Genomic DNA, 17,391 nt, shown 5'->3' with positions numbered 1-17,391 from the left:
GCTCAGATCTGCTGCCGCATATTATCTCACTGTAAAACATTAGCTAATCTCAGTGGATTTACTGTCTGTTTCATCAGTTTTATTTGTCCTAATAATCTATCGGCAATGATCTAATCATGTGTGACAAGCCTGTGTGATTTGAAAATCTATGGATCTAAATATTTGAGAGTGACCGCTGGTAGAAATAAGTGCTCTGGACTTTGTATTCAAATAGCACCACAATTCTATCACCAGCCTGTAGATTTAAGAGAAAACACAATGAAGTCTTTTTAAGCACTCATTTCTCATGTCAAAATCCCTGTTGAACTTTTATTTCAACAAGGTAGAAGTCGGAGGCATTTATGCTAATTATGCTACAACTTCTGTGCAACTGCAAATAGTTTTCAGTGTGCTTTGATGCAAAAGCAGTAGTGTAACTTGGGAGTCAGGTCCCTACCGAATTCCTGAGCGCAGTGAAACTAAGAGGATTGAGACCGCCATAAGTAGATAATCTTACACCTGTAAAGCTCCTGTCTGGTGTAAATTGTGTTTTAAAAGTATCCAGGCTATCCATTGGACCTATTAAACTTTCTAATTTTAGTATGGAATCTTTTTTAATAGTATGATGGAAGCAATGCTCTTGCTGGTTACTCGTAACCATAAAAATGAGCAGCCCAGGAACTGAGCTCCAAGCATCCATACAAGCAAGTGCAGTGCTCTTTTGTTTCTGAGCTTAATGACACACAGCTGGTGATATAACTGAGGACAGCCAACTACACATCTATCAACTATACAGATACCAGCAACCTAAGACAGTGTCCTACATGTTGACATACTGAAAGGAAGCTGCTCTAAAATGTTTAATGGCAACTGGGTGTGAAGTGCCTTTTGTTGTAAATTAGTCAGATAATTCCATCTTCAATTGCTTCATCAATGACTGTCCCTCTGTCATAATGTCATGATGTGGAGATGCCGGTGATGGACTGGGGTTGACAATTGTAAACAATTTTACAACACCAAGTTATAGTCCAGCAATTTTATTTTAAATTCACAAGCTTTCGGAGGCTTCCCCCTTCGTCAGGTGAACGATGACTTGAGCCTTGTAGATGATGCAGAGGCATTAAGGGGTCAACCAATGCAGAGTACCCGGCCTCTACCCTATTCTTGTAGTCATGGTGTTAATATAATTGGTCCAGTTGAGCCTCTGGTTAATCTGACGAAGGGGGAAGCCTCCGAAAGCTTGTGAATTTAAAATAAAATTGCTGGACTATAACTTGGTGTTGTAAAATTGTCATAATGTCAGCAAGGGGCTGCCCACTGATGATTCCACAAATATTCACAATCCCTCTGATAATGAAGTAGCCCATGTCAGCCTATAGCAGGGCCCTGGACAATATCCAGACTTGGGTTTACAAGTGGCAGGTAATACATGTGCTATTTAACAGCCAGGCAATGACCATCTCTAATAAGAAAAAGCTTAACCACTTTACCCTGACATTCAACAGCACCACCATCACTGAATCCCAAACTATCCATGTCTTTGGGGTCACCATTAACCAGAGGCTCAACTGGACCAATTATATTAACACCATGACTACAAGAATAGGGTAGAGGCCGGGTACTCTGCATTGGTTGACCCCTTAATGCCTCTGCATCATCTACAAGGCTCAAGTCATGAGTGTGATGGAATATTCACCATTCACCTGGACGCGTGCAGCCACAACAACACTCAAGAAGTTTAACACCATCCAGGAGAAAGCAGTCCACTTAATTGGCATCCTACCACTGAATGCAATCACCACCTCCTCCACCACTGGCGCACTGTGCCTGCAATATGTACTATCTATAGGATGTACTGCAGGATCTTGCCAAGCTTATTTCAACAGCACTTCTCAGCGCCACAATCCATACCGCCAAGAAGAACAAGGGCAGCAAATCATCGGAACACCATCACTTCCATGCTCACCTTTAAGCAACACACTATTCTGACTTGGACATTTATTGCTATTTCTTCATCGGCACTGGGTCAAAATTCCCTACCTAACACTATTGTGGGAGCCCTTTCATTACAACGACTGCAGTGATTCAAAGAGAAGCCTGCCACTACCTTTTCAGGGCTACTCGGGATGCTCAATAAATGCAGCCTTGCCCACATCTAGAGAATAAATATAAAAAAAAGTTTGGAAAGACAGTGAAATGGACCATCGTCTCTTAATGTGTTCACAAGAACATGAGAATTGTTAAGAACAGGAAAAGGCCATTAATCCTAACAAGCTCTGCCCCTTTTTCACCAATCGACATGTTTATGCAGGATTTCTGGAGGTGCTGCACACTTACCCAGTATCCAATTTTCTGATAAATGTTGGTTTCCTGGAGGCCCCTTTCCCTTGTACTGTCCAATACAAATGCCAGCTTTGCGTAATGTTTTGCACACCTTTCCCCCACACAACTGCACCAGTTTCTCGAGCATTAAGGTAGGTGGTTCACTTTTGGGTGAAATGAAGATCAGAGGCTGATTCACAAATAAATCCTGCTGATAGGGTCCTCTTGTTGACTGTTTTTCTAATCTGCAGATCTGTTTATTGAAGGGAAAAATAAATATTTTAAAATCTCCACTATGAAACATTTAACATAATTAAAAATAGCTTACAGTTAAATACATTTCAATTTACAGAACGTGTAGTTGAAGAGCCAACTTGTGAAAAGTGATTAAATGAATTAAATTATTGCAATCTCCCCTTAAGGAAATGGCTTGTCTTCGTAGTGACAAATGATCTAAAAATGTTTCTTAGGCTTTGCTATGTCACAGAATAAGCCTAAATTATTTTCTATTGGTGGGGGGGGAGGGGGAAGGGGTGGGGCTACAGTTTAAAGTTAATTCGGTCTTGGCTTCGATTCTCATGAAAATTTTGGAAATAACAGGACAATTATCTCCATTGAATACCATCATTACTCTGCTGTTCTTCGCTCGGGGTTTTCAATGACAGTCTCATGTCCATTATTACATAACAGGAAAACTGAGTCTGTCTTCCGTAAGTGGAACCGAGGATGTGATTGTTTGCAGTGTGAGGCCATTTATCACACGTGCAATTCTGCTAATTAAAAACAACTTCCCCAACTACAATCATAACACTATATGTATGTTTGTAAAAACGTAAAAGCAATATAAAGGAAGTATTCCTAGAATAATATTTTCCTTATTTACCGAAGTAGGTTTATTAAGGCATGAGCCATGGCTCAGTGATAGCACCCTCGCCTGAGTTAGAAGGTCGTGGGTTCCAGCTCTGCTCCAGGGACTTGAGCACATAATCCAGGCTGACATCTCAGTGCAGCACTGAGCGAATGTTGCACTGTTGGAGGTGACATCTTTCAGATAAGACATTAAACCGAGGCGCCGTCTACCCTCCATGGCACTATTCGAAGAGCAAGGGAGCTGTCCTGGCCAATATTTATTCTCAATTTACATTACTAAAACAGATTATCTAGTCATGTTTCTCATTGCTGTTTGTTGACCTTGCTGTATGCAAATTGGATGTGGTGTTTCCCCACATTACTACAGTGACTACACTTCAAAGGTACTTCATTGGTTGTTAAGCACATTGCGACACCCTGAGGTAGTGAAAGGCCCTATATAAATTCAAGTCCTTTCCTTTCATTTCCTTCCTTTTATTATAATGCAAACCTGGTTACTAATTAAATAATTGTTAGGGCAAGATGTTCAGATAATTTCCCTCAATAAAATGGAATATGGCTATGAAATTCTACCTAAAGCATGATGACTACTGTCGTATTAAATGAAGCAAAGATGATCGGCCTAAATCAAGATGACCAGTGCCATTTTGGTTTCTGATACTCTCTCTTCTTTTCCCATCACCATTGACATGTGACAGCAAGGTCCGGCATGGGCTCGATGGGCTGAATGGCTTCCTTCTGTGCCGTAACCATTCTTATGATTCTATGTTTGAAACTTCAATGAAGTGGAGATGCTGGTGATGGACTGGGGTGGACAAATGTAAGGAGTCTTACAACACCAGGTTATAGTCCAACAGTTTTTTGAAACAGTTTTTTGGAAAAACTGTTGGGACTATAACCTGGTGTTGTAAGACTCCTTACATTTGGAGCTTCAATGACCATTTTGGGGATGGTAATAATCTAGCCATAATTAGGAGCTGAATGATTATCAATTATTGTGATAATTTTTCCAATGATGCTGATGAACTAATAGGAGCTGCCCCATAAAATTTAAGTGGGATGAAACTTCCTGAATGATTTGCAATATTTGGAGTTAAAAAAGCTTCAAACTCTACATCAGGTATGGGGTTAATAGAGGGAGACTCCGTCATAGTCTCAGTCACCAATGCTACTGTGCTGGCTCCTTTCTCCACTCTGTATGAAATCTGCATGTTTTTCTTGTGCAATGCATCTAGGTGGTGATATTTAGCATGGTTGGATGGTTAGCAGTTTTCAGGGCAACACGTAAAAAAATGATGTCCGGCATTGCATGATTGTAAGTCGAGTGAACACACAGCTAGCTGTTCAGTGCACTGATTACATTTGTGCGATAAAAGTTTTGAAGCAACATTACCAACTATGGATACAAGAAAAAGCTAGATTGTAGACTGCATTCCGTTAATGTGCCTCAGAACTGTCTGTTGGCAGAATTGGTGGATTTGTTTCACAAATCACTCAGTGTGATAAAAAAGCTGATTGTAACAATATATTTTGTGCTTAGAGATAGGATTCCTTTGGGAACACTTGACCAAATACTTAGGAATTGAATCCAGATTTTGGCAGATATTCAACTGTGTTTGAAATATTTTGAGTAAAAAAGCATGCTCAATCTTTAAATTCTCCCTCTTTTTAAAAGTTTCTATTGGGTATACCATAGACTTTTCTGTAAAAAAAAGCTTTTTTTAAATGTACTCCTTTTTTCACAGGAATAAATCTGATTAAAGAAAACACAAGACCTTAAAGTAGGAACAGCTGAGTCAATATATTTTTAAACAGGTGTGGTCAGCCCTCCTGGTCATCTGGTTTGGAACGAGAGTTTGTCTCAATGGCAGGCAGGCTGGATGCATGATGAGTTTATCCTGCTACATAAACTTGACCACCGTGAGACAAGTTTATTGTTGTACCATCACTGGGTGCATGAATGACTTCTTTAACAAATAACTAAAATATGTAAACATCCTGATAACAAAGGAATCAAAACATCACCAGAAGGCGCACCACCACCTCCATCTCAGGGCAACTAGGGATCAGCAGTAAATGCAGCTTTGAAAGTGTTGCTCACATCCCGAGAACAAATGAAAGAAATGCAGTAGCAGTCTGAGGTCTTCTGGAGTAATTAAAGAAATTAGACTCATTTGTAGATCAACATAACAGGAGGTCCAGTAGTTTGTCTATAAATATTTAAACTTGTATTTGCTACATAGGAGAGAGACAACCGTACAAAGCTTCTGCACAAAACTGATTGAATATTTTGTACATACAAATCCCTGTCAAAGTATCAATTAAACATCAATCATAATGTAGACCAGAGCTCAAGGGGGAGCCAAACTCCATCCTGGGACTTTGATCCGAGATGAAGTACAAGGCCAGCAGGGGAGGGAAGCACAAAAGGACATTATGCCTAGACCTGGAGGAAGGAGAGGAGGGATTATGCTACAAAGGTAGTTTGCATAAGGATCAAACTTGACCATAGATTCTGCTGTACTCTAACATTTGTCTAAAAGAGGGACATGTGGTCAGTTTCCAAGTTGCCAGTTTTAAATAATCATAATATAAATATGCACATGGATAGTGTAAAAACAAACTGTGGAATTAGAAGGCGACATTCAATCCACCAAGTCCACTCTTTCCAACATGCATGATTAATATTGCCATTTATTCTTGAGGGAGGTAATTAACCACAGGTAAAATCTTCAAACTCCACTGCAGTTCCCCTAAAAGTGGGCTGGAAGTAGAAACTTGCTTGTTCTAGTTAGATCATTGCAATGGGTGAACCAGATTCCTGATATTTTTTTAACCCAAGCGGTAATTATCATGCAATCCAGTCATAATTGATTAAACTAAACACTATACTTACCTTGCAGAGGGGTGTGAAGGCCAGTTGGCCAGTTATTAATTCTGCCACTGGAGATGTATGGAGAAAATGGCACAGAGTTTTGTGTGAAGGAAGCAAGTATTGGGAACTCAGGCATGCCCCGCATGATTTATAGTCCACTCATTTTCTTTGATTTTAATGGATAGAAAATCAAATGGGGGGAGGGGGAAAGAGAGGGAGAAATGTGCCTGAATTCCTAATATGTACTCCCGACATGCAAAGTACTGTGGCAGGAATACAATAGGTGAAAATTCACCCCAATGTCTCTATTCTAGTCTATGTGTACAGTGGTGGAAATTGACATCTGCATGTTATATCAACACAAATTCTCTCTTTTCCCTTCTTTGTCTCTTTTAATGTGAGTAGTTTTAGGAAAATGAAGGGAAAGGATAAAATAAATTCTGAAATATTTAAATTAGTGTAAATCTTCATTTGTTTATAGTACACATTTTCATATTCAAATCTGCTTTCATTCATTTAAAAAATGAATGAAAAATTTAAATACAGAAACCAAGCCACTCCCACGCATAGTCTTATTCATTCAGTGCAATTACACTACAAGTTTAGAGTGGATGGAAAGCGATTTTGGCTTTGTACAAGCAGTAAACATTTGTCGTGTAAATTGAATGTGAGGCTTGAACATACTCTGAAGCAAAATGGAGTGAAAGTACTTTTTCCAGAGTCTCATGCTACTTTGTTCTGGTGTCAGGTTGGGCCTTGATTCTAGATTCAGGCAGCACTTACACAACCACTTTCCACTGATTCAACATTTGTAGTGTGAATGCTGCTTCCAAACAAAATATATCTATGCGTGTGCACTGAAAAATAGTGTGTTCTGCATCATAAAGGAAACTGCATAAGTATAGTTCCATTTACCTTGCAATGAACAAAGATGCTTAGGGTGGAGTCTTGCCATCAGGATCACTTTTAAAAAAAATCAAAGTTACAAACACTGCTGATTAATACTGATACCCCTTTGTTTTCTGTTCTGCCTGATGGCACAAAAATATTTTTAAAAAAAATCTAACATTTCAAAGTAAACAAAGAGTGAGCGGTAGGGCCATTACTGGGGTATTGGTTTAAATGCCTGATAGGATGAGGAAACTGAATGATAACACAGCTGATGCTTTATGACGATATATCTAAAAATTCAGTGCCTCAGCAACTGGACTAAATAACTCTTTTAAGCTCGTGTCTTTAGCATCGATGAAACAAAAATAAAATAAAATTCACAGAAATGGATAAGACAAACTATAAAGATGTTAATCACAATTCTTATCAAATATTTGATTTGCAAGAGGGTTGGCTCCATGGAAAATAAACTACTTTATTCAATAGACACTTTAGTATAAAGTACTACAAGCATTTATCCTGCTACACCTTTTGTAATTGCAACAAGGTATACAAAAATAGTGAATGCAATTCCACACTAAGAAACAATATTACTAAAAGTGAAGACAATAATGGACTTTACTCGCTCCATGGAGTTTTCTAAATAAATTATTCAAAACATAGTCAATTGAATAAAATAGTGAAACACGTATTCACAGCAACACACAAACATTAATTGTGCTACTAGTCCTGTACCATTCAGACATCCAACAGTGCCACATTATGTGCTAAACTGCCATTTCCAGGAGAGTCTGCATAACTTTAGAATGCTAAATCAATGATGGGAATCCAATTGTTCAGGGCTGAAAATTTTTTTAAAAATTTAAAAAAAACAAGGAAAGAAACATGGAAAACATGAATCTGGCTATCAAGCCTTGCAGTTTCAGCTGGTCTCTGTAAAACATCAAAGATTGTGCACAATAAGCTCCTTTACTTGCTCAAACTGAATTCACTCAATCTGTTTCTCTGCATGAATGGTATGAATGCCTATGAGTGATGCAATGCATTATGTCTTTTAGCTGCTAAGCTCTGCCTCATACTACTAATTAAAATGAGAGAATAAAAAATAAATATAAAATTCATGTCTGTCACGCTTCAGTGAAGTTGAAAAGGACAGTTGGTCTTGCTTTTGACCAAGTGCCCCAAAACCTGCGTAACTAAGTGCTTTTCTTACGAGAACAGACAGTTACCTCCTGCCATTTCAGCAAAGATGGATAATTAGAGAAAAACTGAGTACCTTGGTAGTCACTTATCAAAAAAGTAACCTGTGCATGTCTGAAAATAAAAATATGACAAAATGCGCAATCAAATCTTTCACTTTGTTTTTTCAAACCCGTGCCTCTCTCAGCTATGACAGAATAATTCCAAATTAGCCCGGAATGTTAATAGGGAGCAATTAATCATTCTTTTCATTATCTGAAATATTAAAGAAAATACTTCTTGTTCAAAGCTTTCCCCATTCTTTCAAAATCCAACCTGAAGACCCTCTTACAAATTTCAGGTCCACTTCAGATATTGTCTCAGGTTCAGAGTTAATGGTCTCTCCTGTAAGCGAATCCCTTATGATTCGGAGTTTACTTTTGTTTCCCAATATCTACAGATACGGTAGTGTATTGGTTGTTACTGGACTAGTAATTCAGAGGCTTGGACTAATAATCCTAAAATGGTGAGTTCATATCCCACCAGGGCAGTTTGAGAACTTGAATTCAGTTTTTAAAAAAAATCTGCAAATACAAAGTTAGTAGCAGTAAAAGTGAACATAAAGCTGTTGGATTGTCTTAAAAATCAAACTGGTGCACTAGCTACTTTAGGGAACGAAACCTGCTGTCCTTTCCCGGTCTGGTCTATTTGTGACTCCAGTCCCACACTAACATGGTTGACTTTTAACTGCCCTCTGAGGTGGCCTTCAAATCACTCAGTTGTATCACAACCACTACAAGGAAATGGGTAACTAGGGATGGGCAATAAATGTTGGCCTTGCCAGCTACGCCCACATCCCGCGAATGAATTTAAAAAAATCTAGTCATATATTAGCATTACCCAAATTGCTGTCACATGAAAACCCCTTGTTATAAAAACTGAACACTGTAATCTCACCTATGCTTCTATATGCAATTCTCCAATCTTTCAAAGGGCGGACTGATTAACACTTTAGTGAGACAAGGCTGAATGTAAAACAACAACTGGTTTACTTCACAATTGTCAAGTGAATAAGCACAGTGACAATTATATAAAAAAAATCTCATTGTACTAAGATTTAATTTCAGTACCACTCTTTGTAACAATGAAAATAATAAAAATGCCAGTGTCCCTGTTGGCAGGATAACATATAACTTTACTGATCAAGGCTCTCTCTGGGCCTGGTTGGCTTTATGTTAAAATAAGAGAGTCTGCTACCATTCCCAGAACTCGTCCAATATCATACTGGCTTGAAGGCTGCTTCAACCCCAAGAAGCCTTTCCACAGGCTGGGCAATCTGCATTCCCAGTTTATAGCATGGTTTCCTAGAGCACGTGGCTCCCCCGCAGTACTTAGGCTTGTGTGAAGTTTCACTTGCTGCTGCTTACAAAGAAGCAGTTGCAAGATGCTCCCCACCACGAATGTAGCGAGAGTAACTTCCATTGCAGGGAGATCCTACTTCAGCGTCTCCAAGTTGGTGCTAAAACTGACATTTAAAAAAACTTGAGGTATCCGGTAGAATATCTTTTTCTTGTGTAAGAAAGGAGATTACTTTGAACAAAAAGTACTGCCCCTATACTTTTCTTTCCTTTAATGTATGCGACCATGGTCCAAAGAAGATACAGTAATGGTCTTCCTTTTAACTTTGACATCGGAGAATTTATATGAGATAATGGAGAGGAAGAGACCAGTTGGTTCATTCAGTCTGCCCAGTCCATCATCTAATCTATTCCTCACCATTTATCCCCACCTCACAGTGACACAATTAATTGAACAATCTTCAAAGCAGACTATTGTACATACGAGTATTTTCAGTCATGAAAGCTCTGCCTTAATATTTTCTTTCTCAGTTGTTCATTTTGTAAAATACTCTACTTATTTTCATAGTGATCGCCATCCACCATAATCAGGCAAGTTATGATCATTTCCCTGCCCATAACCCACCAATGAAGTGATATAATGCAAGGGACTGATTGGAGCTGATGAAGCCCTCATCCTCAGGGCAAATCCTTCAACGTCCACTTGATCCTTCTCCAGAAGTGTCCGATTGAGATCAGAAAACCGGTGTGTGAGAAATCGCAAAGAGGGTAGCCATGTTTTATTACTTTGTGCCACTATCTTATCAGTGTATAATGTACTGTGCCTGACCTGATTGCAATGAATACTCAACAATAAAGGATCATTAGTCGAAATCACAACAATAAAGATGCAGGTATGTTCAACAACCTCTCCACCAAAATTCTTAACAACTGACAAGCCTCAACTCCAAAAAATGTGTGCAGGTTGGAATTTTTTTAATGCCACAGTATTGCAAATTAAATCTGCAATGACAGATTACTTTCATTGGTGAATGTGTAAAATGATCAAAAAACATCAAGTGTCTTATCTACCCGAACAACCATGACATTCTGATGGTTTGAACATTGTGAATTGTGCAGACACTGACCTCAGCTGCTAACATGGATATTAAGGGTGATGAGTGCAAGACTTGTTCACACTTTGACTTACATTTCTATTCATTTGTCATTATTATGGGAGAGATGCAACATCTGCTCCTGTAAAACTCGTTGAGATCCAGATATTTTTTGCATTCTGTGACACAATTTCAGTCATAAAGAAATCTAAACAGACTTCTGCTGGATATGAGAGTTTTCCAGTCTGGTCAGAAAAATGGTTTAGCTTCAGACAGAGGGGATAATATTTTAAGATTTATGTTTGTCTTTGCAATGAAGTGTACAAAGCAAAAAAAAATACAACCAGGGTTCTGCAATTCTTCTTAATAAGGCCTGTAAAAAATAAAAGAATGAATTGAGGAAATCTTTATTAACTAGAAATATGTGCTGTAGTGCAATTCCACATGGACAAGCAACCTGCTGGTACCTCACCCAAGTGGCCATTCTCGATGTGTGAGCCTAGACAATAACAGTTGACAGACTATTCAACTACATGGAGCATCGTGGCCAAGGCTCAACTCTATTTCCATAGATAAGTTTTGCAACAGCATTTATGAGACAGCAAAAGGAGTGAGAACATTGGATAATTTATTTCCTCTCTATCGCAGGGACATGAACCTATATTCCACTACTCTGTGGCATAATATGCTAGGTTCTATAACAACATGTAATTTTAAATCTTTAAGCTAAGGAGGTGGATCATTAATTTTCTCTCTGTGTAGAATGTCATTAGTACATGATGCTTGCAACTGGAGACTTGCACTGGGCTATTCTGAGAAATTTAGCAATATTTGCTTACCATGAATGATTTTAAACTTTTCTGCAAATCAAGGGGGATCTACTCTAATGGTAAAAGGGTGCATTTTGCTTATGGGCGTAGATTTCCCTTATCTATTGATTGATATTTCTAATTGATCCAATGCAGTTTACTTCTCTTAATTCAATGTTGCTTAATTCAAATGATTCGATAATTCCATTTTTTAAGCACCAAATTTCCACTTTGTGTCATTTATGTTGTTTAATTCAAATTGCTGGAAAACTCAAGTTTTTTGGTTTAAAAAATGACTATAAATTATAAAGGAGTCAACTAGGTGTACTAAGTGTGACCCCCACACCCCCCCTGCCCCAATTGTAGTCAAGTGTTCTTTCTCTAGCATTGTTAACCTAACACAAGATGTGGAGATGCCGGTGATGGACTGGGGTTGACAATTGTAAACAATTTTACAACACCAAGTTATAGTCCAGCAATTTTATTTTAAATTCACAAGCTTTCGGAGGCTTCCTCCTTCCTCATGTAGTTGAATAGTCTGTCAACTGTTATTGTCTAGGCTCACACATCGAGAATGGCCACTTGGGTGAGGTACCAGCAGGTTGCTTGTCCATGTGGAATTGCACTACAGCACATATTTCTAGTTAATAAAGATTTCCTCAATTCATTCTTTTATTTTTTACATTTACCTGAGGAAGGAGGAAGCCTCCGAAAGCTTGTGAATTTAAAATAAAATTGCTGGACTATAACTTGGTGTTGTAAAATTGTTTACAATTAACACAAGATGAACAGAAACATCGTAACATAATCTTACTGCATTTGACATTGATTCAATGTTAAAAAAAGTTACAGCCTTATGTTAACTTGTGGACTTTCTAGTTTGTTTCCGCAGTTAATTTTGCTGTGTTTCGATGAGAAATTTTGTTTTGGAGTGCAGCTTAAAAGACAATGGAAAACTGCTTTATACTCACTGAGGGCCATTTCCAGGTCGTGTTTCCTTTTCTTGCTCTTCATCCATCTCCAGTTTAATGATTCAACAATTCAACCTTTTTCCCTCTCTCAATCTCTCTGTGTCTCAATTCTTTTTAATAAAATGTTCTTTTGTGCTTAACAAGGTGGAGGGATGTTCGTGCTGGGGAATGGAACACTTTCAATTTCAGGCATCCAGTATCAGCAGCAAGCACTCCCAAGTTAGATATAGCAAAGCTTGATGCAGAATAAAGCTCCTTGTTCTCTGTCCTAAAAGTATGTTTTAGCCCCAGTTTCCAACTGCACCAGTGCTGCATCTTTTCCATTAAGCCTGTCTGAGTGACAATGCCAAAATGTTGCCAAACTAGGGCAGTTTTGTGCTGCAGACCCATGCCCACGAAGGACTAGATTTACACTGTCTGAGTTCATTTTCACATAGGACCCTTACATCTCATGAATCCAGGATGGATTTGAACCCAGATCCCAGAGGTGAAAGGCCAGTGTCTAACCCACTTCATCACCAAGTTGCCTCCTCATTCCCCTAACTATCTTTATCTGCATAACTGGACATACTCAGAAGTGGGGTGAGGTTCCCAAATTGTGCAAGCACAACTTATCCCTTTTTCATTCTGCATGCGACTTTTATTTTTGCTTATTGTAGCATTTGCTATGCTAATCATTACAAACATCACTCTTGGCAAAAAAAGCAGGAAAAGGATTGTCTTATTATCCATGGCTTTGCCCTAAGGATAAGAGACTACACTATCCCAGCCAATGCAGAACACAGCAAGTTGTGGCAGATACATTCAATAACCATGTCATGTTTGCCTACAAAACTGCAGTAACTGCACTTCAAAAGTAATTCATTAGCTCTGAAGCACTTTGGGACATCCTGACAGATGCTGTATAAATGCAATTTCTTTCTTTCTGTGTAAATGTGGTCAGACATTGCAGCTAAATGGTCTGCATATGCTCTACAACTCCAAACTATGACATTGGACCAGTTTGATTCAACCTTAAGTTCGATAAAACCAACACTAATGTACCCATGGGGATGGATATGTGTGATCATGATGTCTGGGGGATGAATATTATTTAATATTCATCCCCCAGACGAGATGATCCTTTCAAGTACATAATCTATTTTTTTCTTCGATTTACATCATCCACACAGAAAAGGAGTATACCAAAGTAATGTAAATTTAGTGGGGGGGGGGTTGGAATGCCCTGCATGGAAGCCATAAGACCAGAAGTCAAGGTGATTTGCCAAAGGTGGTGTAGTGTGCTACGGTTAAGTCTAGATAGTAATGTTCAGTAAATGTGTGAGAATTTTTCCATGAGGCGACCTTGCACTTGCTTTTAATTGGAACTTGACTGAAAGATGCCCAGGTGACAGACATTAAAAAGTGAATGGCCCTTTACCTGCTTTTTCTTTGCAAAATGGTAGCAGTGTAGAATGCACTCTACCATCTACTTAGCTATCTACTGCTTAGTAATCTTTTCCCTTTGGTCCTTGTACCATTGGAAATGAATAACTGTTGGGACAAAATAAGGTTCTGCAGTCCTGCCTGGATTTTCTGGTAGGATAACTGGTCACACCATGTGGCAGTACAGAACAGGAAATGGCCAGTGAAGGAACATAGAGCTATGTTGTGCAGGTTCAACCAAGATGGACAGTTCTGTGCTGAGCGGGTGATGGCTGATGTGATGTGGGCGTACTGGTATGTTAGAGTATATTGAGGAAGCCTAAATGGCTGATTCTGTAATTATTCTCATTAGTACAACAAGTTATGGGACTCCTAAACCCATCTGCCACATGGGGCCAACCACCTGGTATAAATGGTTACGAAAAGTACCAGTAGAAATCAATCCAAATGGATTGCTATGGATGCATGACCCCATATATTGGATCTAAGACGCAATAGTCTGATACGGATAGGCACAAGAAATACTCAGTTGCTGCGCTGTAGAGGTTTAGTGATCCTTCTGTCATGGAAATTGACACGTCTCAAAGTCAGAATATCAGACAATTCTTGCCATTGATTACGAGAAAATCAAAGCGTTAGTCAGTGGAAATCAATAAATAAACGCCTTCTTACAGCTCGTTTTGTTCATAAATATGGGTATTTATCAGTAATAGTAGTATATGCCCCGACAAATGTGGCATATTCCAATGATAAAGACGAGTTCTATAGGTGTCTCAAGGCTGCCATCACATTAGTACCCCAGTGGGACCTGCACTTCCTATTCGGAGACTTTAATGCTAAAGTAGGAGGGAACATATCAAATTCGGTGTTTCCTTGTCCCTGATTGGTTCTTACGTATGTTCAGTGACATTCACCTGGACATGTTAATTTTGTTCCAATTAAGACAGGAAACACAAGGGGTATGGTAGCATAGTGGTTATGTTACTGGACTAGTAATCCAGAGGCCTGGACTAAAATCCAGAGTCATGAATTCAAATCCCGCCACGGCAGCTGGCGAATTTAAATTCAATTAATTAAATAAAAATCTGGAATTAAAATACTAGTATCATTAATAGTGGCCATGAAACTACCGGATTGTCGTAAAAACCCATCTGGTTCACGAATGTCCTTCAGGGAAGGAAACCTGCCGTCCTTTCCCGGTCTGGCCTCGATGTGACTCCAGACCCACAGCAATGTGGTTGATTCTTAATTGCCTAGCAAGCCACAGAGTTGTAAAATCTCGCTACGAAAAGTCATAATAAGAATAAAACCGGACGGACCACCCCGTATCGGACCACTAGGCACCGGACACGACAACGGCATACCAAGCCCAGTCGACCCTGCAAAGTCCTCCTCACTAACACTGGCAGGACAGACCCACCAGAAGTGGCCGTACAGTCAGGAGGGAGTGGCCCTGGGAGTCCTCAACATTGACTCCGGACCGCATGAAATCTCATGGCATCAGGTCAAACATGGGCAAGGAAACCTCCTGCTGATTACCACCTACCGTCCTCCCTCAGCTGATGAATCAGTCCTCCTCCATGATGAAAAGCACTGAGGGTAGCAAGGGCACAGAATGTACTCTGGGTGGGGGACTTCAATGTCCATCACCAAGAGTGGCTCGGTAGCACCACTACTGACCGAGCTGGCTGAGTCCTGAAGGACATAGCTGCCAGACTGGGCCTGCGGCAGGTAGTGAGCAAACCAACACGATGGAAAAACTTACTTGACCTCGTCCTCACTAATCTACCTGTCGCAAATGCATCTGTCCATGACAGTATTGGTAGGAGTGACCACCGCACAGTCCTCGTGGAAACAAAGTCCCGTCTTCGCACTGAGGACACCATCCAACGTGTTGTGTGGCACTACCACCGTGCTAAATGGAATAGATTCAGAACAGATCTAGCAGCTCAAAACTGGGCATCCATGAGGCACTGTAGGCCATCAGCAGCAGCAGAATTGTATTCCAGCACAATCTGTAACCTCATGGCCCGGCATATCCCTCATTCTACCATTACCAACAAGCCAGGGGGATCAACCCTGGTTCAATGAGGAGTGTAGAAGAGCATGCCAGGAGCAGCACCAGGCGTACCTAAAAATGAGGTGCCAACCTGGTGAAGCTGCAACTCAGGACTACATGCATGCTAAACAGCGGAAGCAACATGCTAAAGACAGAGCTAAGCGATCCCACAACCAACGAATCAGATCAAAGCTCTGCAGTCCTGCCACATCCAGTCGTGAATGGTGGTGGACAATTAAACAACTAACGGGAGGAGGCTCTGCAAACATCCCCATCCTCAATGATGGCGGAGACCAGCACGTGAGTGCAAAAGACAAGGCTGAAGCATTTGCAACCATCTTCAGCCAGAAGTGCCGAGTGGATGATCCATCTTGGCCTCCTCCCGATATCCCCACCATCACAGAAGCCAGTCTTCAGCCAATTCGATTCACTCCACGTGATATCAAGAAACAGCTGAGTGCACTGGATACAGCAAAGGCTATGGGCCCCGACAACATCCCAGCTGTAGTGCTGAAGACTTGTGCTCCAGAACTAGCTGCGCCTCTAGCCAAACTGTTCCAGTACAGCTATAACACTGGCATCTACCCGACGATGTGTAAAATTGCCCAGGTATGTCCTGTCCACAAAAAGCAGGACAAATCCAATCTGGCCAATTACCGCCCCATCAGTCTACTCTCAATCATCAGCAAAGTGATGGAAGGTGTCATCGACAGTTCTATCAAGCGGCACTTACTCACTAATAACCTGCTCACCGATGCTCAGTTTGGGTTCCGCCAGGACCACTCGGCTCCTGACCTCATTACAGCCGTGGTCCAAACATGGACAAAAGAGTTGAATTCCAGAGGTGAGGCGTGAGTGACTGCCCTTGACATCAAGGCAGCATTTGACCAAGTGTGGCACCAAGGAGTCCTAGTAAAATTGAAGTCAATGGGAATCAGGGGGAAAACTCTCCAGTGGCTGGAGTCATACCTAGCACAAAGGAAGATGGTAGTGGTTGTTGGAGGCCAATCATCTCGGCCCCAGGATATTGCTGAAGGAGTTCCTCAGGGCAGTGTCCGAGGCCCAACCATGTTCAGCTGATTCAATGATCTTCCCTCCATCATAAGGTCAGAAATGGGGATGTTCGCTGATGATTGCACAGTGTTCAGTTCCATTCGCAACCCCTCAAATAACGAAGCAGTCCGAGCCCGCATGCAGCTAGACCTGGACAACATCAAGGCTTGGGCTGATAAGTGGCAAGTAACATTCGTGCCAGATAAGTGCCAGGCAATGAACATCTCTAACAAGAGAGAGTCTAACCACCTCCCCTTGACATTCAATGGCATTACCATCGCCGAATCCCCCACCATCAACATCCTGGGGGTCACCATTGACCAGAAACTTAACTGGACTAGCCATATAAATACTGTGGCTATGAGAGCAGGTCAGAGGCTGGGTATTCTGTGGCGAGTGACTCACCTTCTGACTCCCCAAAGCCTTTCCACCATCTACAAGGCACAAGTCAGGAGTGTGATGGAATATTATCCACTTGCTTGGATGAGTGCAGCTCCAACAACACT

At 40.5% G+C, this 17,391-nt stretch overlaps 1 protein-coding gene across 1 annotated transcript in view; it reads right to left on the bottom strand.

Moving 5' to 3' along the window:
- The window catches only part of mcph1 (microcephalin 1), a 306,044-nt gene that overhangs the window by 15,231 nt on the left and 273,422 nt on the right, over positions 1–17,391 (bottom strand). Inside the window, exon 15 of the mRNA XM_067984009.1 lies at positions 2,317–2,554. Within this exon, the coding sequence (XP_067840110.1) occupies positions 2,317–2,554 (238 nt within the window). The remainder of the gene's footprint in view (positions 1–2,316; positions 2,555–17,391) is intronic.

Source organism: Heptranchias perlo, chromosome 5 (assembly GCF_035084215.1).
Source record: "Heptranchias perlo isolate sHepPer1 chromosome 5, sHepPer1.hap1, whole genome shotgun sequence".
In the NCBI taxonomy this organism is placed as follows: Eukaryota; Metazoa; Chordata; class Chondrichthyes; order Hexanchiformes; family Hexanchidae; genus Heptranchias; species Heptranchias perlo.
This window is presented reverse-complemented; position numbering and strand designations above follow the sequence as displayed.